General features: G+C 35.0%; 5 protein-coding genes and 2 non-coding genes across 15 annotated transcripts in view; 2 read left to right on the top strand and 5 right to left on the bottom strand.

The window, feature by feature from the left end:
* Positions 1 to 77: 77 nt before the first annotated feature.
* Positions 78 to 2,456, bottom strand: LOC148172356 (protein ILRUN). Of its 2 annotated transcripts, XM_088039667.1 has the most exons (6): positions 2,340 to 2,456; positions 1,934 to 2,144; positions 1,769 to 1,888; positions 1,498 to 1,724; positions 1,292 to 1,443; positions 78 to 1,208 (listed from the first exon to the last, which is right to left on the bottom strand). In XM_088039667.1, the coding sequence occupies exons 2-6, from the start codon at positions 2,119 to 2,121 to the stop codon at positions 1,167 to 1,169; spliced, it is 729 nt and encodes a 242-aa protein (XP_087895793.1). In that variant the 5' UTR covers positions 2,122 to 2,144; positions 2,340 to 2,456; the 3' UTR covers positions 78 to 1,166. The 2 variants fall into 2 exon arrangements, with proteins under 2 accessions (XP_087895793.1, XP_087895792.1); XM_088039666.1 differs by lacking the exon at positions 2,340 to 2,456 and having other exon boundaries at positions 1,934 to 2,333.
* A 227-nt stretch (positions 2,457 to 2,683) lies between these two features.
* LOC148172353 (uncharacterized) lies at positions 2,684 to 6,978 on the top strand. 4 transcript variants are annotated; one of them, XM_088039505.1, is made up of 8 exons: positions 2,684 to 2,797; positions 3,374 to 3,614; positions 3,954 to 4,051; positions 4,105 to 4,277; positions 5,804 to 5,966; positions 6,015 to 6,152; positions 6,199 to 6,280; positions 6,508 to 6,978. In XM_088039505.1, the coding sequence occupies exons 2-8, from the start codon at positions 3,434 to 3,436 to the stop codon at positions 6,672 to 6,674; spliced, it is 1,002 nt and encodes a 333-aa protein (XP_087895631.1). In that variant the 5' UTR covers positions 2,684 to 2,797; positions 3,374 to 3,433; the 3' UTR covers positions 6,675 to 6,978. The 4 variants fall into 4 exon arrangements, with proteins under 4 accessions (XP_087895631.1, XP_087895630.1, XP_087895628.1 ...); XM_088039504.1 differs by having other exon boundaries at positions 6,205 to 6,280; positions 6,490 to 6,975; XM_088039502.1 differs by having other exon boundaries at positions 6,490 to 6,974.
* TRNAP-UGG (transfer RNA proline (anticodon UGG)) lies at positions 3,263 to 3,334 on the bottom strand. Its single transcript has one exon. It is a non-coding gene; the product is annotated as a tRNA-Pro (tRNA).
* TRNAG-GCC (transfer RNA glycine (anticodon GCC)) lies at positions 5,258 to 5,328 on the top strand. The gene has a single exon. It is a non-coding gene; the product is annotated as a tRNA-Gly (tRNA).
* A 26-nt stretch (positions 6,979 to 7,004) lies between the features above and the next one.
* Positions 7,005 to 8,059, bottom strand: crim (QVR superfamily protein crim). The gene is made up of 4 exons (XM_088039506.1): positions 7,705 to 8,059; positions 7,514 to 7,648; positions 7,308 to 7,461; positions 7,005 to 7,261 (listed from the first exon to the last, which is right to left on the bottom strand). The coding sequence occupies exons 1-4, from the start codon at positions 7,751 to 7,753 to the stop codon at positions 7,132 to 7,134; spliced, it is 468 nt and encodes a 155-aa protein (XP_087895632.1). The 5' UTR covers positions 7,754 to 8,059; the 3' UTR covers positions 7,005 to 7,131.
* Positions 8,060 to 8,331: 272 nt separating this feature from the next.
* LOC148172351 (RUN and FYVE domain-containing protein 2-like) lies at positions 8,332 to 13,803 on the bottom strand. Of its 4 annotated transcripts, XM_088038954.1 has the most exons (12): positions 12,315 to 12,699; positions 11,988 to 12,166; positions 11,832 to 11,941; positions 11,573 to 11,780; positions 11,362 to 11,522; positions 11,007 to 11,310; positions 10,819 to 10,959; positions 10,671 to 10,706; positions 9,666 to 9,763; positions 8,895 to 9,111; positions 8,624 to 8,848; positions 8,332 to 8,577 (listed from the first exon to the last, which is right to left on the bottom strand). In XM_088038954.1, exons 1-12 carry the CDS (start codon positions 12,526 to 12,528, stop codon positions 8,440 to 8,442), a joined length of 2,031 nt encoding a protein of 676 aa, XP_087895080.1. In that variant the 5' UTR covers positions 12,529 to 12,699; the 3' UTR covers positions 8,332 to 8,439. The 4 variants fall into 4 exon arrangements, with proteins under 4 accessions (XP_087895080.1, XP_087895078.1, XP_087895077.1 ...); XM_088038952.1 differs by lacking the exons at positions 10,671 to 10,706; positions 12,315 to 12,699 and adding an exon at positions 13,589 to 13,803; XM_088038951.1 differs by lacking the exon at positions 10,671 to 10,706.
* A 223-nt stretch (positions 13,804 to 14,026) lies between these two features.
* sd (TEA domain transcription factor 1 homolog scalloped) overlaps positions 14,027 to 24,093 on the bottom strand; it is a 31,420-nt gene continuing 21,353 nt past the window's right edge. The window contains exons 3-11 of one of the 2 annotated variants that reach the window (XM_088038508.1): positions 23,918 to 24,036; positions 23,720 to 23,858; positions 18,143 to 18,273; positions 17,460 to 17,597; positions 17,188 to 17,228; positions 16,953 to 17,136; positions 16,228 to 16,293; positions 15,776 to 16,177; positions 14,027 to 15,723 (exon numbers count right to left, since the gene is read on the bottom strand). In XM_088038508.1, the coding sequence (XP_087894634.1) occupies positions 15,610 to 15,723; positions 15,776 to 16,177; positions 16,228 to 16,293; positions 16,953 to 17,136; positions 17,188 to 17,228; positions 17,460 to 17,597; positions 18,143 to 18,273; positions 23,720 to 23,858; positions 23,918 to 24,036 (1,334 nt within the window). In that variant the 3' untranslated portion in view covers positions 14,027 to 15,609. The remainder of the gene's footprint in view (positions 15,724 to 15,775; positions 16,178 to 16,227; positions 16,294 to 16,952; positions 17,137 to 17,187; positions 17,229 to 17,459; positions 17,598 to 18,142; positions 18,274 to 23,719; positions 23,859 to 23,917; positions 24,037 to 24,093) is intronic. The other variant, XM_088038509.1, reaches the window with a different exon arrangement.

Raw genomic sequence — 24,093 nt, 5'->3', positions numbered from 1 at the left:
AATAAATTATTTAATTCATCTCTTCTTATCCGTAAATACATAACTACCTACAAAATAAAGGCACACTGTACACAATAAAAAACAAACAAAAACAAAAATGTATTTTATATAACAAAAATTATAAACCCTCACGATATAAACAAAAAGTCATACGTTCATATAAATATGTAAGTGTAAACTGTGTCTAAAATAAGCACTTCTACTACAGACTTCGTTTCAAATGTACTTAATTCTATTTAACAGCACTTTATTGAAACATAGGTGAAGTTAATAATGATCATTGAACTCGGTACTCTCAAACGGTCTCATTACAGTATTTACCATCCATTTTATACAGTTAAAACAAGTTAAAGCACCTTTTCCAGTCTATCAATACAATTGTTAATCACTACGTGTTAAAATGTTATTGTTAAGAGGTGTGACATTCAAAGCAAGGGAAAGAGTAGTGAGAAAATGGTTAAATACAAACTTAGCAGTCAAAATTGAAAAGTAAGCATCACGTGTTTCGTCACAACCTTATAAAAAATGAGAAAAAAATTATACATATATCACACAATTTTAACGAAAACTAAAGGAACAATTTTAATCAATTCTTTGACACTTTGAAGCAATAATTAAATTAGTTAATAGAAACAAACATGAAACTACGTTGAGCTGGTCAAAAAATGGAGTCCTGCGTCAAATTATAAGTACAAACATTCAATTTACTCTTTCCTTCCAAAAAATTACCTTTGTTGTAAAGAAAAAGTAATTTTTAAAGCTAAACTCGTTAAAGTAAATGCTATACATTTCAGAACTTAACTAAATCTGTATACATTTTTACAAATGTGAATAAAAAAATATTATATATAAATATCGTTATTCTATTTATTCTGGTACCTATTTAGTTTTCAAACACTCATAAAACTGTCAAACTTTTCAAAATGCATTAGAAGTGTTTGAAAATTTTGCAAGAACATGCAACCAACAGTAATGAAAATAGTATATCTAACTTTGCTCGACGTATTTCTTGACCATTAGAATTAAGAAAATAACTATCCAACTTTTTTCTTAGTTATTATAAGTATGAATGATTTATTCTAATAAAAATATTTGTACCATAGACTATGGTTAAACACTCACGATGGTGTTCTGTTCCTTGGCACTAATTTTTATTACACTTTCCACTACCACATGTTACAATCCCTTCCATTGGGGGGATCTGCGTCCTGAAAAAAAAAATGGAATAAAAAAAAATGTAAAAAGAAAGAATGACATGACTAGAGCAACACATTAAAACAAGTGTGTTCACCTGAGTGTGTTCTAAATGAGATCTCTGGGGAATGAAAGGATTATGTGCCACCTGAGCTGGAGGAGAGGCACCTAATTCAGTAAAACTAGACAATTGTTGTGTGAGAGCCATTGTTCCTTCTTCTACTACTGTAAGTATTACCCACATTGGATCTAAAAATTGTAATCATTTAAAAAAGGAATATAGAAAATTTCCTGTTGAATTACCACCAAAATAAGCCCCCTTTTCTGTACACAACCTCCATTTACTTTGATAAACACCTGGAGTAGCGGGACTAATCATTTGGACGGTCAAGTGAGTATCTTCAAAGGGTTTAAGTGTTGGTAATTCTACTATTCCACCACTTAAACTATTGCCATCTGAACATTGAGCATAACAACCTGCAGGCCATGGTTCCGTTCCATTATTAATAATATGCCAAACTTTCTGGAAACTATAAACAACTTAGAAATGCAACACAAAGAAATTTTCATTTACCTTATATTAGGTTCTACACTTTCAGATTCATTAGCTATAGGATCTTGCACAAGAGCCATTGATGGAAGCTTTGTTGAATTTTCTATATCCAAGTAGGAACAAACAGCAGCTTGGAGATTCCTAAACACATGTGTTAAACAAAATGTGACATTCTCAAGTCCTTACCAATTATTCATATCCAGAAAAAATGCAGCTGTAGAATTATTCAAACTACTCCCCAACAACTTTTGTAGTTGTTGAACTAAATCTTCCTTATCAGTAGTCCCCATGCAACTAAATTGTTGGAGCAAAGACTGATCTATTTCCACTGTCCCATTACCAGAGCCTTCTGAAGGACCGTTATCAACATCCATTGCGAACAATTGATAAGATTCGTCTATAATATTTAGGAGATTGGTGTAGATTCCCACAGGACTTATTTATGAAGCAAAAAAATCGCGATAAGTCATGACTTCACACCAAAATAACCTTCATTTCCAACATGTCAAAAACAAGGGAAAGATGTACGACATTTCGTCAAAGTTTGGTATTGGAATAAAGTTACTTACGATTAAGCCAAATGACTACTTACATATTACAAAGCACTTTATTTTTAAATCACATTAATTAATTTGACAGGTAATGCTCCTAATCAAAAATGACATTACACCACCATTTTAGATGTGTCATACCAGAAGCCGACCAATCAGAAAGCGTTATTTTGTTATTAGATTGTGCTGCCATCTACTTATTTACATGGGTAAAGATTCCTGTATTTCAAAATTTTGAAAACTCAAAAATTATTTCGCTTGTTCTTAATTATCTCAACTTTACATTAATTGATTGTTTTAATAGGACGCTGAATGTTTAATTTTACAATAGTTTGAGTAGCATTGACTGCGCAGGCGTGCGCATGGTTTTAAGGGCTGCATTGGCGCCACAGTAAATCAAACATTAGTATGAACCGAATTTTCAGATAAAGCAGATTTCAGATAAATATTTGTTGTGTTTACAAGTTTTAATTTTTGTGGGACTCTGGGTTTGATTCAGGTGGGTAAAAAAGTTATATACATACACTTCACTGTCTAAGGGTAGGTGATCACACCTTTTTAAGATTCTGACTTTAAATGAGTTCGTTTTTGCTCTTTTATTTCAGTGGTAATTTGGAATGAAACATTTTTAAGGCAGCAATAATTTTTTTGGTGTTTTTCTTTTAAATTTATTACTTCTCGTTATAATTAATATTAATTCTAGTGTGCTGCTGTCACTTGATTTTGCACCCCCAAAGCTAGTGTAGTTAAATTAGTAGAAGAATGAGTAGTAACAATCTAATTATAAGAAGTGTTGGTCAGTCTAAAACACCTCTGACAGCAATAAAACCTCTTCCCGATCCCCATTCAAAATGTCAAAAAATAATTCACGGTTATGCCTTACCTCGAATCGCAATCAAGTGCGAAGAAAAAAGTTGGAATTCAGCACTCAATGAGGTTTGCTTACTTCTAAGTTCAAAAAAGTGGGCTCAACCGGGATTTGAACCCGGGACCTCTCGCACCCAAAGCGAGAATCATACCCCTAGACCATTGAGCCTCACATATCTTACTTTTACATCTTGTATTTGTCTTACAGGTGTTACTTGTAAATGGATGTTGGGATACGTCAAACAAAATTCCTAATATTGTGGCCGAAATGCATAATATTCACACAGAAGAAATTAAAGCGTTGCAAAATACCTGTTCTTTCAATGAGTCGCGCGATTTTCTGAACCCTAGTCCAAGAGGTTCGGACAGCGGCATTGAATCAGACTGCACCGACGGTAATCTTTCTTGGCTTCTGAATTACAAAATTCATGAATTGCCTCCTGTACCAGGTAAAGTTTTGTTTTCTTCTTACATGTTGGGGTTTTCAAAAAGCGCACTCAAAATTTGAAATGTTTATTTATTATTGTAAGTTTCACCTGTTTTAGTGGAGATCGCTTAGAAATGCTACAGTCATATTTTTAATTTTAATTTCTTTGGATTTTGGGATTGTTATCTAGTTAATTTATGTCAAGATGACAATTTTGATTCGGACGCAAAAAAGTGATCTATTTTTGGCGGCAAACATCTCAAATTGTGTAAATTTGAATGACAATCATGTCAATTATTCAGAGCCTTCTCCACTTTTTATACACTTTTCAAGAGTTTGCGCTCAATTTTAACATTTCCAGATGCGTCTACAGAATGTCTAAATTACCAAAATATTCTAACAAGCAACCCAGAAGTTATTGTCCGAACTAATACCTCTTCTGAACTCTTCTCTACAGAGGTAAATTGACTTTTAGTACCATTAAGAACCAATCAAACATTTTTCCTGTTTAGTTTTCAAGATTAGTCGGTACTAAAACTCCCCTAAGAGACAGCATCAACGGCAAACCCCATTCTTACCGTTATGCAGGCCCAAAGAAGCCCCCATTTACCTACACCGAACTAATCGAACACGCCTTAAGTGAAAAAGGTGAACTGACAGTCTCTGGGATTTACCAATGGATCTCGTAAGTGAATATTTAGATCATCCTGACAATGTTCGATTCCTCTACTGTCTGCGTGACTCGGGTTGAAGTTGACAAATTTGCATGTGGCAAGTCAGTGTAGTAAAGTAAATTTGTAGAAATCAAGCGTGGGTTATGAATTGTTCCTCAGAGATTGTCGATAATCCGTGCCTGGCACGAGCCTTCTGCACTGCTGCAGGCATTTGGAACTACTTCCATCCCTTGGTTCACCTGTCGGTTAGGGGTGGGACGTGATCCGTGGTCGGCGATTAAAATGCTTAAATTGTCGTTTCGCTTCAATGCCTCTAAGGGGGCCGCCCCGTAATAAGTTTCATCGTTTTATTGCTTCAATCGGTTGAAACAATAACACGATGGTTGATACTAATGGTGCAAACAAAGAAACAGATTTCGATGAACATTATTCAACGTTTACTTGCATTTCGTTTAGATTTGAATACAATGCAAACAATTTGCGGATACTTTTTATCTGCTTTAAAAATGGTGGAGGCGCCAGGACAAATCTCAATACAATTATCGTTTTTCTGGGGCTGAAACGTTGTACATGTAGAAAAATATATTTCAGCTGCTCAATTGCAATTTGTTTCGTCATATATTATCAACTTTATATATATTATTAAACAAAGTTAATGATACACGAATTTTGTAAATTAAAATCTCTTAGGCGGTATTATTTGGTATAAAATTATCTGTTTCTTAGTTATTTATGTAATTCAAATTTGGATAACAATTATTATGCAAGAGAATCTCCGAACCATGAGAGCAAGCAAAAAATGATAACTAAAAAGGTTTTCACACATTTCCGGGCGGAAACTTTATTTTACATTATACTACATGCTACAGTTATTCAACAAGTTTGAATTTATAATTTACATTTAAATAACATAACTACTGATAAAGGTAATAAACAATGAAAAATTAGATTTTCGCTAATTATAAACAAAATAAAAAGCACAGGAAAACAAGCATCGGTGGTTCAGTGGTAGAATGCTCGCCTGCCACGCGGGCGGCCCGGGTTCGATTCCCGGCCGATGCACTCTTTTATTTTTCCTCCCCCAAAAATCCACAAAAAAAGAAACCCTTCATTTATTTTTGTTCACGTGTTTCCGCCTTATAAAGTCTCAAAATAAATTTGTTTTCATGATCGAGAACGATCAATATACACTAATTATTATAATTGGGAAACTATTATCACGTCGTGTGCTCTACGCCATGGTTCGTTGATCACAGGTGTTCTGACCACGTCCTGCAGCCCCTTTTTCATTAAGAATACGGATTTTATATTCATTGTTTGCAGTTATTTTACTACACACGTGCCTTCCACAGGTCCGGTGTACAACGGTGCCTGGCACCCAGAATGACGATCAAAAGTGGCATCCTCTTAGCGAAACTAAACTCGATTTATGTGTGTCACAATATTATACAACAGCAAGAAACTTCATCCCTTTTTTAACTTATTGTCTTCAATTCAATTCAGTTGGGACGATTAAAAATAAAAGATTTTTTTTTAGCGAGCATTTCCCTTTTTACAAGCAAAACGACGACCGTTGGAAAAACTCAGTTAGACACAACCTTTCCATCAACCCTCACTTCCGGAAAGGTAGCAAAGCTGTTCATGGCGCAGGCCACTTATGGACGATTGCCCAAAAAGACGACAAAAAAACCTGGCAGATCGTAAGTATCACCGCTCTTTACCAACCGAAATTTATGGATATGCCCTAGAAGAAACAGAGAATGCAACAGTTCATTCAGGCGACCTATAAACAAACAAAAACACCCGAAGAAGAGGCTCTGGACATGGAGCTAGAAGCCGCAACTGCTAGTATCCTAAGCGAGACGTTCAATGATTTTGAACAAAGCGTAATTATGTAAGAAAAAAATTCAGACTTGTTATTCTTAAGAGCAGTTTCAGAGTGACGGAAGCCCAAAGAAAGAAAACATCCAAGTTGAGTTTATCAACGTGGTGGACATCCAAGATGGGTTAGAAGGTAAGTAATATAATTAAAATCCTTACTAACAAACGCAGACATATTCAATGAATCCATGGTTGGCTTCGTTGAGTATGCTCTTTGATTTTTACTAACAACCATTTGACTTTCATTTTATTGCATGCCAAGTTTTACTAGGTATGTGTACAATAAAATATGGATTCGTCACCTTATTTGGGATTGTTGTTTACTCGATTTTTCTTCCACAGATTTTCTTTCTCCTCCAGTGTCTAAGCAACAAATTGTCCAAGAGTGTGGCCTAGGCAGTGATTTTCTTATCACCGACTTAAACCCAAACGCTCTAGGTTTAAATTTAACAGAAGGGGAAGTCATTAATGATGGTAGTTTTTATGACGACATGTCTTTTGAATACTACGAACTCGAAAAAGAGTGAATAAGATAGTTTCGTGGTCCTAGTAGAGGAAAACTAAATTGGAATGGTTTCGTAAAATGTTAGAATCTACAAGTTTTAAGTGTACTTTGCTGTCTACGTAAAGTTTGATGGCTCTTATCTAGTCCGTCCATTCAAATAATTAAGATATTTATTAAAAAAATAAATGGTAGCGATATTTTTATACAATCATTACAGTTGATTGCTTAAATGATTTAGCATGTAATTCTTTTAGTAATAAAACAATTCACTAACGCTATCCTCCCTTTTTCCGAGTTCCACAATTGTTTCGTTTGTCTTTATTATTAGTTAATTTTGGTAAAAAAAATGGTGTTTTACTTAAAAAGTTGTATATTTGTAGTAAAAAATATTCAACGTCATGTGAGATTCAGTTTAAAGCGTAAAACAAATAAAAAATACAATCTCTAAAAATGGACGGAATCAACTTAATTTAAATAATCTACAAAAAATTTATAAACATAACAACAATGCCAATCATAGTCACAGCTATTGATGGTGTTATTGTAAAGGCACCATTGCATCTGTGGTCAAGGAAGCAAAAACACCACGTCGTTTTGTCATAATAATCCCTACAAATCAACGTTAATAAACAAATCTGTTAAAACACAGTTATACCTTTTAACATCAAGTTCCTTAATAGTGTTATTCACATAGTTAGCTAACTTAACATCAACAGCTGCAGGTCTGCACCCTTCATAATGATCTGCTGGAATGTCTGTACGAATACCTTGTAAATAACTGAGACAGTCTCTGGTTATTACCGTGTTACCTGAAACATTAACGTTAGCGTTTGCGTCTAGAATTCTAATTCAAAATGTTACCATCTTTCTCTTCTATGATTTTAACACAAACGTCGTCATTTTCTGGGCACACTTTTGTCCAATGCCACAACCAGTTAAATGGGGTCCCACAACCCGGTTGGGTTGAAACACACTGGTAACACCACAATGCTGAAGCTGCAATTAGCACGTTACCACACCCATTTGTGATTTTTTTAATTAAAATTACTTACTTTGGATGATACATGTAGAGAGGATACAGAACGCTGCAAGTTTGATCATTTTGATAAGAATATTCGTGGAAGGCACTTAAAATAAATGTTTCTTGTTTGTAAACTTTCAACCTAACCTATTCAACAAACAATTAACTGTCAAGGCAAAGTGTCAACATGAATCATAAAAGAAGGAACCTGTAATTTTAGTTTCCATAAACACCACCCACAACCAAGGTTACTAAAATTAACAGGTTTGCTACAAAGTTTTGAGCCAATAGAAGCAGACCTCTTGACCTGGCGCGAATACGTCATCGAAAAGCTCTTTTAAATTCCGATTGGCTTTTTTCATTGCTATTATTATTTAAAACAGCAATATTTATTTAACACTCTGATGATTCTACAAGAACTTTGTTAAACAACAATGGCGATCAGCAATGTTTTTACACCACAGATCGATTGACAGAACTTTCTTGTGACGTCATTTATGGTCGCGAGTCCCTAGCAACCAAAAAGGGGTGGAGTTTCAGCCTTAGTAACGAGCAAACCTGTTTAGGAACCTTGACCCACAACTAAGTGTTTGAAAATTTTAACTTATTGTTTCTGTTTATTGTAGTTCCGAAGAAAAGAGCATCAAAAAATCCGGAATTAATATCCATCGAAATAGATTTATTTACAATTAATTACATAAGTTGGTATTAAAATATTTTGTACATCAGTTTAAAAATATTCCCATTTTCTTAAAACTATTATAAATCACATCACAGTATATTTTCCCATTAGCATAGTGTAGCAGTCATCACAAACTCGGACAGGTTTGGCTGAAGAAGGCAACGACATTGAGTTATCAGAACAAGAGTTGCAGAAAATGTCCCCGCAATTTCTACAGTGGTGCTAAAACATTTAATGTGTAACTCCATCATTTTTTGCTTTAACCAACCTTTCTTCTCGTCAAATTAAACTCCTTTGAGCATGTTTTGCAATTAGTGGCCGTTTTATCTTGTACCCACGTCCCGTCCGCTCTACTCCTATGAACTTCTTCTTTCAAATCTACAATTTGAAGTTTCGACGAACTAAGTTGTGTTCCTAATTCTTCAAGCGTGTGCTCTTGTTCTAGGCACTGTTCTTTAAGATTGTAATAGTCTTCTTGAAGAGTAGCGTATTTCTAAAATGAACGGTAAGTGGAGTTCGCTGGTTAAAGAAAATACTACTTGTGCTATTATTTTTAGCTGACTTATTTCAGTCTGGAGTTTTGAAATTCGTTCCCGATCTTGTTGCATGGTGTCTTGTAATGACATTCTCCATTCGCGTTCTACTTTTAGATCACCTTCAACATTCGATGTTTGTTCTTCGTGTTGGGCAGCTCGAACGTCCAATTCCCGGCGCAAAAGCTCTGCAGTGGCACGATTTGACTCGCTCTCTCTGAATCTAAAAGAATTTTTGTTACCGAGCCTCCGCAATGAGCCAACTAAATCTGATCTTACTTAACTAAATAAAAATAAAAGAAACTAGAAATAAAGGCAAACCTGCTACAAAACTACATAGAAACCAAATCAAAAAAGGAGGTGGAGGGAATCAAAATCACACCTTGTTTAATTAGGATTTATTATAAGCGAACGTCTCATAAAGTATAAATCAATAAATGCAATAAAGCAAAACAATGACGGTATTTTTCATTACCGTTACAAGAATAGTTAACATATAATTATAAGAATATAACACTTACAATGTCTATAACATGAGGCTATCGATAAACAATTTTCTACTAGTAGCTGCTGTAGTGAAGGTTTGCCAACATTTCCAATATAAATATTTGTTTATCTTACAATTACAATAAGCAATGTAGAATACATTCGTAACGACCGTATTATACAACGCTTATTTAAGTTACAAGTATGATGAATAATCTATGAGATAAAGCCCAATTAGTAAAAAACTCTACCAACTTAAAAACCACAACCAGGAATAAAAAAAATACCTACTTAATCTCAAGAGTTTGCATTGTATCTGTCATAGACTGTGCCTTAGCCTCTAGCTTCGTTACAAGTTCCGACTTATGTTTTAAAGATGCTTCACAATCCTGAAATAAGCCACACTTTTACCCAGTCTTCAGTCTTTCAATGTTTACAGTATCTCATGAAAAATGAAATGATAAAAGATACATCTGCACCGGGGACGAACATAAAAGTCTGCGAAAAGTGACTATAAAGTTATCGACATGGGTTTGTGTCTATTAATGGTTTAACCAGTGGTGTTATTACTCCCAAATAAATATGTTTCAAAGAGATAAAAATTGCAAACGCTATACAGAGTGTTAGTGAAATAACTGCAAAAAATAAATAGTGGCCGGACTCGTTACCACGAACTTTTCTTTTCCGAAATCTTTTTTTACCGATTTTTTCCCGTCCACCGGGCGCCACCGAGCGCAAAAATTACAAAAACACTGAATTATCAATGAGTTGCATAATCCGGCTTTATCCGTTTCTAAAATGTTCTTACTTCCTCCCTATTTATTTTTTTTGACATCGTTTCGTTGATTAAGAGTTAAAATTTATGCATTCACAATAATCCCACGAGCGCAGACGTTTGGCCCAAAAAACTGAAAAATTTCGCCAAGTTCAAAATAAAACTTAAATGTAACACCAAATCTGAACAATTGACAACAATGATTATGTAGAAGACTTTGTATCCTCGAGTTCGTCTTGTTTGCAATCAAACTCGAGATTAACGAACGAATCAATTGATTCCGAAGTGGCCGGTTTTTTACCAACATCGTCTCTTTCCGAATGAGTTTCGTGTTTCTCGCCACTCTTGTTTTCGTGACTCTCTGTCTTTGCAACTTTTTCTTTGCTTTGTAATCTAGTGGCTAGTCTTTTCTCGCTACTTCTTCTGTCGTTTTTCTTATCGTCTTTTAATAAATGATTATATTTTTCTAAATTATTGAGAATTTTGCCGATCTGGCCCGCTTTCGCTTGAAGACGACTCACCACTTCTCCTTTTTGAGTCAGCTCCATTTCACACTCCTATAATCAGCGGTTTTTTTATTATGATCATACACAGAAAAATTAACAAAAAAATCTGTAAACTCTCCAACGGAAAATATGACTGGCAAAAATGAGATGATTGGGAACGTACCTGCAGTTTTTTGTACATTTCCAGGTTGATTAGCTTGATGTCGTCCAATTGGCGCCGCAATGAAATTATAGTGTCTTGTTTCTCGTGGATGTCTTTTTCTAACAGTTTCATGGCGACTTCCATTTCAGCCTTTAGACACATCTGAAAGGAAAAATTCAACAACTTGTTTAAATTATTGGGAAATTTACCTGTAATTCTAATTCTTTGTCAGATTCTTGGCGTAACCGGCGCTCTTCGTCTAATCTCTGTTTAAGCTCGTCGACTTCTCCGGTGTTTACTTTACCATTTTCGGAATCGCTGACGTTTGTGATTTGTACGCCACTGGTGCTCATGCAATAGCCAGTGACGTCTCGACCCAAATCCGTTTTAAGTTGTCTGTTTTCTTCATATAAAGATAACAAACTATTTTTGGCGATAGCTAAGTCCTCTTTCATTAAAGCATTCATGGTCGTCAAAGACTCGACTTTAGTCTGCAGGTTGGTCACAGTCGCACTGAAATAATCATATTTAATTAATAAAATAATTAATTAACACAGATGGTACTTTAGATGTCGGTTCAGCTCTTCGATATAATTTTTCTGATCTAAAACGGTCGTCATATTATCTCCTTGTTCATCATTACTGGATTCGCTGGACACATGATTTGATGATCTCAAATATAAAGAAAAATCTATAACACCCTGTGGACAGTCCAAGTCTTCTTCCTGGAACGTAACAGAAGTAGAAAATGAGTTAATTTTTTTATTGTCGTTACCTTTACACATAAATTACAATCTATCACATTTAATCCCACCAAGAGGCCAATTATCACAATTGCTTCGTCGCTCAACATGAGGGCGTCTGGTTCAAAGTATTCCGCCAGAGCTTCGTCTTTATGATCGATTAGTACTTTTAAGTAGTCGGCGAGCTTCTTCTGCATTAGAGCTAGACGTAGCCAGGCCCTTGCACGACCCATGTGTGTTCTGTGACACCAAAAATGAATTTATTGAAATGGATGATTCGAGAAAACTTACCGAACAGTTGGTAAGTCTCTAACACTCGCTGTGATGTCTTGAGCTTCCGGTGCGTACTTCTCTACCATCTGCAAGATGTCCCACAGTTCCTTCTTAGGACCAAGAAGTCCCTAAAAGCGAATGTGTGAAAGATAGTTTTATTTCCTCAATTTTTACCTTTTTGGGACGGAGTCCGTGTCTTAGGACGTGTTCTAGGACTATAAAGAAATGCTGAAGAGGCATATGATCCGAGTCCAGCATCCGGCCATACCTCAATGATTGTTCGATGAGTTCTTTAACAACTAATTTACTGATGTTGACCAAATTACTTCTTTCTATTACGACCGGGTCTCGACCTGCAACATTAAATTATTATTAATAAACTGCTGCAAACAAAAAAGACCTTTCAACATGTCGCAATCAACACATCGAATAGTTAAAAGGTTAATTTATTTCATGACATTTATGTAAATCGATATGTTTTGTTCTGCGAAAATATTGTACCGAAAGGTTGTACGGGAACTTCCGGTGACGGGGTAGAGAGCGGCTGAGTGATGGAATCTTGCATGTTAAATTCAACATCTTGCAATTCTTTGAGACAGAGCCATTCTCCGTCGACAGAAACCCGGAAGTTGCAGAGGTAAATAGTATCTTGCGCCCCCGCCATTTCTTGTTCCATGGCGTTATTACCGCCCTCGATTATTTCTTGGACTTTCATGAGTGGATTATGTTTTTAAATCAGTAATAAAATAAAAGATCACTCATTCAAACAACGATGAATGAATTTTCACGGTTCGGTTTAATAAAACAGATTTCACACATTCAATGTACATCATCACTGTATTCTAGAAACTAGAAGGTGGATATTGATTTTCTTTTATAAGGGTGGGCTTTCCCGGGATCATGCGCCTGTGCAAGGGACAATTTTGAAAACGACGCAAATAGAATAGTTATTAAAAAATTATTTTGGTAGAACTAAATTATAAGTGAATTTTTTAAATGTTAAGGTGAATTTAATACAGAATTATGCCGCAACCGTAATTTGAACAATTACAAAAAAAGTTGCGCAATACAATAAAAACTATTTTACGCTACTATTTATTTAAGCTCTTACGCAAGTTAAACAAACTCGAAATGTATGAAATGTATGAAAAAAAGTGTCTGAAGTCATGGCAAAACGTTTAGTGCATTTCTTATCTCATGTTGTATCAGTTCTGTTACACACTTTAGCTCTAAAATTTTGTAAGTATAACCACTAGTTAGTTCTGGCGATTTTATGCCTTCGGCTCGTGCTGAAAATTTTCTTTTTCATAAAAAAAATCACTTCATTCACTTGTTTTAATAACATTTATATCAGCGTAATTCTCGTTGGAAAATCAACAAATTTTTATAACAATTAAGCATTGAATAAATAGACTTTTATAGGAATCGAGCATGTAATAAATCAATTAGAAGTAACCCAGACAAAATAACCCGATGTATCTATAATCGCAGATTAAATTTTTAATCTTGAATTTAAAATTTACAGACAGGCGTAAATCTTTCATCAAAGAACAGAGTTTCTCAGGTCCTTCAGAGTCCTATTGTGAATAAAACTACAACAAATTTAAAAACAAAAATTTTGATAAAATTTACTAATAAACCAAAATATCTTATTTTTTCCTTGAGTTTATAAAGAGGCAAAAAAATCAACTTTTTAAAACGCAATAACTATGAATATTAATTGCCTAGTCATAATAACAACATAATTGTTTAGAAATATGAAACCTCAACCATACCTCTACTTTTGAGTATTTTTCTCGTGACAGGCCTTGAAATGAGTAGTCCGGTCCATTGATATTCCTTTAAGGACGACACAGAAGGAGATCTAGACACGTTTCTTTCATGGTGTGAAGAAGTTGGATTTGTTGGCGAACCTTCACTACTAGCAGCAGCCATTTTTATTATGATTTGCTGTCAGAGAGCGATGTTTGATCACGTGGTTGACAATAATGTCAAAATCAGCTGATTTGTCAAACACGCGCGAATTTCAAAATTAGTTTTTTTATTTAGTGATAATGATAAGGGTGAATAAGAAACAGATTTTTTATCAATTATTATAATTTCCATACAAATTATAAACATGATTTAAAATACTGTACACATACAGAGCAAAGTAAAAGATTCAATAATTTCCATTCTGATATGGCATGTCCAGATATGAATAAAAAAACCTCATTAATATAGCACACTTTATAAAGAACCTTACAGTAAGACGATAAAAATATTTATAGCCGCCATATTTTTTTAGAAATATATACAATCTTAATTTTTACACTGACACTTTATTTTTAAAATAGATCTTTCATTAGAGTACAAATGATATTTTACAATAATTATTGTTCATATGTAGTGTTTGCTTATCTAAAAATTTATGTTTATTTAAGTCTAGCAATTAAGTAACAACCACAAAAAAAATCATAGTCACATGATTATTTGCAAAAGGTCTCAATTTTTTTACCTTCATAGAAGATAAATCTGTGCCAGTGCAATGAAAGTCAATTACATTTGACAAAGAAAAAACAAAAAAGAGTAAATAAACTTGAGTAAATATAAAAATTATTCTTATCAATAACAAAATATAAGCTACCAAGAATTGCTGACTTAATTTGAATAGATAAAATTAGAGATCAAAAACATTGCCACTTGTTTTTTTAATTACATAATATCGCTAAAACACAAATTTTTATGTAATTTTCCAGAATTGCACAACGCAAATATTCAATTAAAAAACTACCAAATACTCTGAAAATTCACTCAGAAAATATAACATTTTTCTATTGTCTATTGGCATACACTGTAAACTGCCAAATTGAACACAAAGGTTTGGAACCTCCACAAAACGATGATTAATTACATTAATTTCATCACGTCACAACTTTAAGTTCTGTGGAGACACCATTTCAAGCTAACTTATTAATTGGCGAAAACTTTAATTAAAATACTGGGTATTTTAAATATAAAAATCTATATAAAACGTTAAAAATTATCATCACAAATAGCAAACATTATAAATCCAAGGTATCTCAAGTATCCAGGACAATAAGTAACTATAAGTAAAATTTTGGGGGTTGCAAAACATATTGTCCCAGCACATAATAAATAAAAATCTCTTGGGTAAATAGGTAAATAGTACGCAAAACACTTTTTACAAATGCCAACTCACGGTAAATGGGTGTAATAATTTAAAAGTATTCTTCGTTATAATCAATCATTTGGCAGGTAATGCAATTCAGTTTGAAAATATTCATTTAATGGAAAAAGTCAAAAGTGAAGGTCGAAACCTGCAAGGCGCGTTAGAAGCAGTGAGTCACCGTTGGAATTACATTTGTAAAAAGTTAAAAAGAACCAACGATTTGATCAAATCTAAACTACATTTTGTTTTGTATCCACATACAGAACATTGGTTCAGCTGCTGTCTGTAAGTATACTCTAGATATGTGTGCAGATATAAAGAATCGCAATTTTGAGTAGAATGCACTAAATATCAACTTAAAGTACAGTGGGGAAATAAACTTATGATATATAAAACAAAATATATAAACTTCTATAGTAATTATACCATCAAAGCAGAAACTTTCAACTTAAGTTTATAGGGGAGATAACTCAAATTTTAAGGTAGCTTTACATGATATCATCAAATGGCAATTTCGTTTTGTATTTTACCTAGCTACTTACTAACGTATGTAACCAATAATAATACTAGTATTGTGAGGGTGTAGGCACTGAAGTGAAGGGATTTTCTCAGCCCTTTATCCCGCTAGTCTTTCACAAGCCTATAGATATGATGTTGAGCGCCATGTTCTGACGTTGAGACTTCAAACACGTACGCCGTACACAATAAGGTCTCTTGCGTATCACGATTGCTCACCACCTATCAAAAACACGATTAATTCTTTTATTTCAAACAATAATAACCGACCAACCTGTAAAATGGTGAAATTCTCTAACACGCTGTTCATCATGTACTTTTCAGGCAGATGTTTCAGCTTGTGGATAAAATTTATCATGTATTCACACATCGGACTTCGATGGATCCTATAAACGAATCGACCGTTTTCGTAGCGGGCATACTCCGTTTCCACTTTTTCAACTACTTGTTTGCCAAACGAACAAACTTTCGTTGAACATGTAATTGTCATATTTTCGTTACTTTCGTACGAACTTGTAACACCGTAAAAGGCACCAGCCTCATCTTGGATGTTGGAATTCAGATCTGCCCAGAATTTTACGAGGAAGAAGGCGTTTTGAGGTCCTTTGTCATATAACTCTTTTAAGCCTCCTTTTTTCTCGGGGAATTTGTCGTAGATTTGCCGCACGTCCACGGCCTGAAATTCAACAGTTATAATTCTCTTAGTAAAATTCTTCAAAATCTTACCTCAAGCAAGGGGTCGGTATATGACAAAGCTGGTCCGCCTATGTGAACGAATAAGTGCCTCTGATACTGAAAAATCAAACCATTAGAAAGTATAGAAATTCCTTTTCTTTAAGGTCACATCACTCTTTTGTCTTAAAGTCAATCTTGGGGACAACAATTGAAAAATACTACCACCATAAAACTAAATTACTGCCCGCGTTCACATTCAGGAATACAATCATCCCTGTTAATTCAACAATGGTACGGTTTATGGTGGGTAACCACGACTTTATTGAAGTTAAAATCTTTTATGAGTGCCATATAACTTTAAAGAACTGGGATAATATTATGTAACGCAATTAAATGGAGTATTAATGATTCTGAGTAACTCCACTTGTTATTGTAGAACTCGCAACAATTTCAAGAATCTCTTCAATTCACCTATTTATTTTCACTTCAAGGTTTCTGTTTTTATTGCAAAAATCAGATATAAACTGCAGAAAACAGTAAATGGTCTTTAGTTACATTTACGGCGTAATAAACAACAAATCGAACAAACAACGTATTTATTATCTCAGAGCGACATATTGGGAAGTTGATCTCTTTGAAGTTCATCACCATCTCACAGGTTGATTAATTCTAGTTTTGTGGTAGGTGGTTCTTTTATGTCTACCATCCTACTACAAGTTCTCAGGGTGTTTAGCATATAGTAGATGGGTGATGGTCGTGAATCATCGTAAACTTACTGCTTCGTCTCTGTTTTGTGATTCCATAAAGGCAGAATATTCAACAAGTCTAAGTTTATGTGTCGCTATGGCTCGTCCTTCCCACACAGGGGGCGGTGCTGTTTGTAGGGGTCCAACATCTCCTGCTGAGACAGCTGTCGCAGGTTTACCGGCAGGATATGAGGACTGTGCAAATGGTTTCACACTGTAATAATATACGTTTAGAAAGCAAAACGTTTTGGTGATCGAAACTCACTCTTGACTCGTTCCTGCTTGCAGGCCCGGTTGCCAGAATTGCTGTAATAAAAATGGTATGAGTGAAGAGACCAACAAGAGAAAAGCTAACACAAATTAAAGAAGCCTAGCGCCGCAACACACAGCAAGTAAGCCGAAATTGTTATTATAGAAGGAAACAATATTAGTCAGAAACCACAAATAAAATCATTATAGCAACTATGCATAAGCTGTCAATGTCTTTGGGAGATAACGGAGGAGGTTGGCAGGATGCGTGGCGGAGGACCAACTTACCGCTCCAGTATAGGAGACGGGGGGAGTTAGACCAAGACTCAGACCTGCTGACTTGCTGTGCATTGCAGTAGCAGACACTATCTGCGCACTTGACATGCTTGACATCGTTTGCAGAGCCTTCTCCTTGGCTGCATGGTCCTAACAAACCAGACACCATCACCAAATGTACCCAAGTACCATTAGTTTAAAGTTATTAGCCAAGAACCCAAACCCAAGATCCCCAGAATCAAGCTACTAGTGAAGAGTTCATCGACGGTATTTTCCTGCTAGCCGGTAGCTCAGTTCCGGAGAACTCCCATTGAGAGGAAATGGATGTAATTACGCTTCTTATTCAATTCTGAGTCATGAATGCTCTTTCACTTCTTACTCAAACATATATTTTATAACAGAATAAAAATTTCCATTGATTGCCTCCATCACAGAGGAGATAAATACTGTTTACAATTTGTCTGCGTTATTACAACTTGAAGAAAAAAACCAATACCATGCTCCAGTTAGTACACGCAAATGAGCAGCTAATATGTATATGATCTTTTTGTAATGGTTAAAATAATTATATAGAATATATTACAAACACCTGAACTCTATAAATTACTGTAGAAAGGGACACTATTTTTACAATCACCTCACCGGAAGTTGAGAAATTATCGTAAGCTGTACAAAGAAACAAACTTGATACTTACAACCTTCAATTTTGCTTGAATCTCCCTCAATTTTCGTCTTGCCAAAACCTGTATGTGTGAACTGACTTGTTTTCTTGTACGTGTCTTCCCAGTCCTTAATTTTATATACCGTGCTATAAGTTCATTTCGACCTATAATTAAAAAGAATCATCAATAACTCGGATTGATTGTATTTATACAAAAATAAGCGAAAACAGTTTATTTTAAGCCTGTCAAATCGCCTTGATAAACGTGTTACGAAACCACCAGAAGCTGTTAAAGATTTGTTTAAGCTGAGCCATATAGTATTAATTATCGCAGCGCTGCCATGTATCTGTATGTAGCCAGCAATCTGTCCGTCGCAGGAGCGTATTTATGTGCAATTTGTCCGACCAAAAACACTCAGCATCCGACTTTTGCGAGAAAATCTCCCTTTAAAGTAATTTAACCAACAATTTAACAGATTTAATAATGGCAGCCATTTATTCTATGGCTGTATGGTGTTTGCTGAAGGTCTTTTGAAAATGGGCTTTATCCAGAAGTTTTTTCAAATTAGTTTGGAGCTTTGAACATGGAATTCAACGATTGCAATTGCTAGTTTGATTGCAAAGAGATTTTAGCAGTATTGCGAGTAAAAAATATCCGAAGCTTTTGGTAACTTGGTCTAGTTTTTAGTTTAAAATTTCTGAGCGCCATCCATCTTGAAGTACTGCCATAGCTCCGATTTTGAATAAAAGTTTGGTTTAAGTTTAATTTCTTTTCTCATTTAATGATGTAATTCTAACTTTACTGGCTTTAAACGAAAGTTATAAGGCCATTTGTCTCCCCGACTTGCAAATTTTGTTTATTTTAACCCAACAGTAAGTCGATGATTAAGAATTTTCATTAGAAAATGAATCTAATAATCGCGTGAGCATGTTTATCAAAAACGTAAATTCACCCTCGTTTATCTATAGTCACCCCTCCTAGCGTTTCATCAGCCGTATGGTCGTAATTAAATGCAGTTATATTACGAATTGGATTAAGTAAGGGCATCGACGTTTTAATTGAAAAGGCGTTATGTTTTGATTAATGATTTCAATCTGGGGAGATTATCGTATCAGCTTACTTCAAACAGCCGCAGTAACTGTTTAATCTAGATCAATTAATGTTATAATAAGACTCGAGCAACCGAAGAACACTCATGTGAATTGAAGACATTTTTTAATGTATCTGGCGGCAGTCAGTGCTTTTAATAAAGTGAAAACGTGTTGTGTATATTTATTGGTTTAGCAGAAAAAGCCGGGAATCCTTTTATGCGCCGTAAAAAATTTATGAAAAATACGTCCCCAAACGACATAAAATTACTGAGTCGTTTAAGAACTGGCTAGATTGGCAAGCTCTTCATTCGACGCTGCCGTCGCCGCCGCCACCGCCGCGAGAAGCCACCCTCTTCTTTATATTTTCTTCGGAGCACAGAGCCAGCCCACCCTAAAGCGCGTTCGCTCACTAATTGCACATTCTTGACATAGTTTCGGGCCCGCACCCTCACCCCCTTCGGGCTCCGTCCTCCAGCATTTCACCGCCCCCAGTTTAACTCTGATCGTCGGGTTTCGCTCGCACACGTTCATCCCCTCCGACCTGCCCGCCCCTCGTTCAAACCGCGCCAACGACATATAAATAAAGATGTGACAAGATAACAATAAAACCGCCGCAGCGGTTCACAATGCCCCTTCGAAATATAGGCTGCTAAACTCCACTAACTCATTTTCCTGATAATAACGATATTAACTTGGTCATTGTTTCCGAGCGACGCTGGCGGATGCTCAAAAAGAAACACAGGTTCTTTGTCTGATTGACATACGGCGCCGCGACGACGCAATTATATCAACGTATTGTGCATATTGTCAGACCAAAAGAGGGAGAATGCGAACTATGCAGGTGTGTTAGTTAAATTATAGCTGAATCTTTCTTATCGTAAGCAATGTGAAATTGAGGTCATCTGAATTGTACAGTTTATATTTAATATCTAAAATATGTAAAATTTGAATATTTCAGCTATTTTCATAAAAAATAACGCACAAAAACTGACAAAAATATAACACTTCGCGCTCCATAACTTTAATTTTTGTTCGGAATTAATTTTAGCCTTTAAACGCTTATTTTGACTCATAAAAAAATAAAAATAAATAATGTAAAGTACAGCTGTACTAATTATGATAACTACATTTGCTATCTTATCGAACTGAATTACAATTGCAAAGCAGCGTCGACACCTGAGCAATGTAAAAAATTTGCTTCTTTCCAGCGAACCCATTACTGAAATATTTCAAGGAAAATCCCAATCGCAAAATAACACGCTATCGCACCATAGTTAAGTTGTGTATAGTAAGTAGCATTTCTGCTAATTAAAAATGCGTCATTAGAAGTGTTTTTGAAAAATCTCATGCTTATTATTGCCATTTCACTGTCTGTTAATTTTTGCTACTCCAGTTTCACACTTCAACGACATAGTTGTCTTCATTTCCTGAATGACAAGCTAGAAATTAAGAGACTTTGTGTTTTTTAATTCTTGTGAATACTTCGTTTCATGTTGAAAATGAAGCTAATAATTTAGTCTAATTAATTCACTTGAATGAGCTTTCAGCAATCTTTAAGAAATACAGACACAATTAATATTAACAAAAATTACATTTTTCTTTTAAGAGTAACCAGTTACGTGTTGATTACTGACCTGTATAATAAATTACACAACTCACATTGTATATGCAATTAGTCGCAAATATCTTGTTGCAGTACATAATTATCTAACTGTAACGGTAACAACGAATTAGTTAAATACGGAAATGTTGCGCCGGTTGAAAGATATGATTGTTCGATATTATTATTAAACGGGATATTTAAGAAAAGTTGTCTTTTTCTGGTTCAGACTCTATTTGTTGTTGAAATGGGAGTGAAAATCACCCACACACAGGGAACTTTTTCCGTTGCCACCTGTAGATACGCCTGATTTCAATCGCCAATTTGCTTCTCGCAAAGCTCTAAAAAGCTTCTCCAAATCTGACTACAGCTTTTCAAGTAGAAGCTTTTAAAGCTTGAATTTCCACCGAAAGATAAACGACAAGTCTGAAACTGATATTGCGAAGAATGTAAGTTGTTTAACAAAACTAAAACAAATTTTCATATGAAAGGGTTCTATGTACCTCTATCTGAAGTTAAAACCGTTTTCAAGATAAGGATTTTATTTTAATGTACCTACCATTTTAGTAAAACAGATCGTGGCGGAAGACAAAGACATTTAAATATTTCAACAATTTATTAGTTACAGAAGATTTACTTCAAACTGCTTTTATACTTTCAGTGAAGAATGCTAATTATGTTAAAGATTTTGTGTCAGATAACAAAAGTACTTTATGTGGTTAAAATAACCGACGCTTGATTTTGGAAGTCGCTTGGCTCGGAATGAATGTGGGATTGAGGCTCAAATTTAAAGCTATCGTTTGTCGCATTTGTCAAGAAGAAAATTCTAGTAAAAAACCTTTATTTTAGGTACCTCAATAACAGAAAATTAAAACGATTGATTGATATTTAATTTTGAAAAAGGTTCGCCCTGTTGACACCGAATCCGAAACAAAGAACCCTCGAAAGTTTCTGCAGCAATAACACAATCGTAGATGCAAGCAAGGCGCAGGCTGTGAAGATATCGACCGTGGTGTTGTCCAGTGTCCGTCGAGTCCGGCAAACGTCCCGGAAAGTGTCTGGGGGAAGAGACGGGTAGCTGATTCCGGTGACAACTGGACACTTCCACGTTTCGGGCCACCTCACTCGAAATTGCTCCGGATCGTCGACGATTTCGCACGTCTCATGCTTGCAGCTTTCGCTAATAACGGAGACGCGTTGAGACGCTACACTTGACGTGAGCGAAATTGGCAAACACAGTAATAATACGCTGAATTCACACATTACCCATACCCGGACTATTCTGCCACCGGTCAACCGAAAACCAATAACGGCGACATGTATTCGATTTTTTCGCATTCAAATATAACGCGCCATCCGGAATCTAGAACGACGCAATAAAAGCGCTCGACCTGACGACGACGCTTTACCTATTTCAAATTAAAGCCGATTGGAGCTTAATCTCCGAGAGGATTTTATTCAACTTCAATATCCTACATCCAAATGTTCGTTTGATTAAACCACTTTATTAATTAATTCGACGGACCAAGCGCGCCGACAAACCAACTCAAACTATTATTTATGATTCGGGAGTGTCAATCGAATCGCTTTACTGATTAAATGGTGCCACAAAATTAATTCTTTTTTTTTCTTCCTGTTACATCCCAAAATTAAAATTGCCTTAAAAAGTTTGTTAAAAGTTAATATTTTCATTCAAAATTCTTAAAATCCGAGCGAATTTCCGACTTATTATTAACAAATATCACTTGTAACGGCAATAGCAAACAAAATACTTACTTTTATCTAATATTTTGTTATTTAATAATTTAGTTTATCAACAAAACAAAACAAAAAAAATTTGCTTACTGTGCCTATAACAAGTTGAATCACAGAAAACCCATAAATTATAATAAATAATGATAATAATTAAGCATGATAAATATTTATAATTAACAACAAAGATATGAGAATCGGAAATCAGAAATGACTGTAATTATATTAAGTTTAGTTCCGATAAAATTCAGTCCATTAATATCGTGTTTGTCAAAAAGTCTAAATGCCGAATTTCTATTTATAAAGATTGCTGTTTTTATCTGTATTATTATCATTACGTCAAGATTTAGATAAAGTTCTGATTCGATTCATTTCTAAAAAATAGACTGTCATCGACGTTTGAAGCTTTGCATTTTTATTAACTCATGAAAATATGTATATTCATATCCCTATCAATGAACGGCAAGAATTCAACAAATGACGTAGAAAACAGAACGATAACAAAAAAATTTGAAGTCATAACTATGGCAGCAATGTTAATATTCGTATCAGATAATCAGTTTGCGGAAAAATTCACCACTGTTGCAAATTTAATTTTATATTTTCAATTTACATATAGAATTACTTTAAAATCAATAATAAATAACTTGGTTTATTACGCAATTAATTATTTTGTCATAAAAAAACACAAGTTTTTTGAAGTGGAAAAAATTCTGAAGTCTTTAATAATCGGCGACCTTCACATAGAAGATTAGAGCTTTTGAAACGACAGTTCTGAAAAGCCAATAACACAATAAGTGTAAAATAAACGTATTCTGTTTCAATGATGTTTATTTTGAAAATTATCGGTCTATTATCCAAGTTACATGTGTATACGTCACTGATTAGAAGATCCCACTTTAATATCTCATTACGAATGTTTCACCACAAAAAACAACTAAAATCGCTTATTTTTTCACTCCTTTTGATGACCCCAATGACTAACAGATACACACTAGCGTCAAAAAAATGTTATCGAAACGGTTAAACCTCCATAAAGTTTTTATTTCCCTCTGTAATTATTCTAATAACTCGAGGCTCTTCCACAAATTGGAGTTATTTTAAACTCCATCCAATTTGCGCGAATAAAGAGGTAAGAGGTTTTTTCCGACAACAAAACTCACTTACCATACATTTTGCCTTCATCTGATAATATAATTTTCCGTCGTCCGCAGGGAGGATATATGGCCAACGCTTCCTGAAAACTCTGTTCAATGTCGGGACTCCAAACTCCTTCCGCATCTGCCGCTGCCATATCCTTTTCATCCTAGATACAAAAGTTTTATGATTAAGGAAACAATTCTTTAAAAAGGTGGTGCGACTTACATCACTGACATCTCCAACATCCAAATTTTTCGTGTCCGGGCCCGCGCCGTTGGAGTCGGCGGGTGGCCCGGTGACAGGAGTCCACGGCGAAGAAATGGTGCCGGCTGAAACCACGTTGCCTGCAAAGAAAAGGCAAACTTCTTATACTGTTAAACAAAAGACGCGTTTTTTCGTTT

The sequence above is a fragment of the Gnatocerus cornutus genome, chromosome 6, assembly GCF_029298725.1.
Source record: "Gnatocerus cornutus isolate USDA-ARS CGAHR chromosome 6, icGnaCorn1.1, whole genome shotgun sequence".
Lineage (NCBI taxonomy): Eukaryota > Metazoa > Arthropoda > Insecta > Coleoptera > Tenebrionidae > Gnatocerus > Gnatocerus cornutus.
This window is presented reverse-complemented; position numbering and strand designations above follow the sequence as displayed.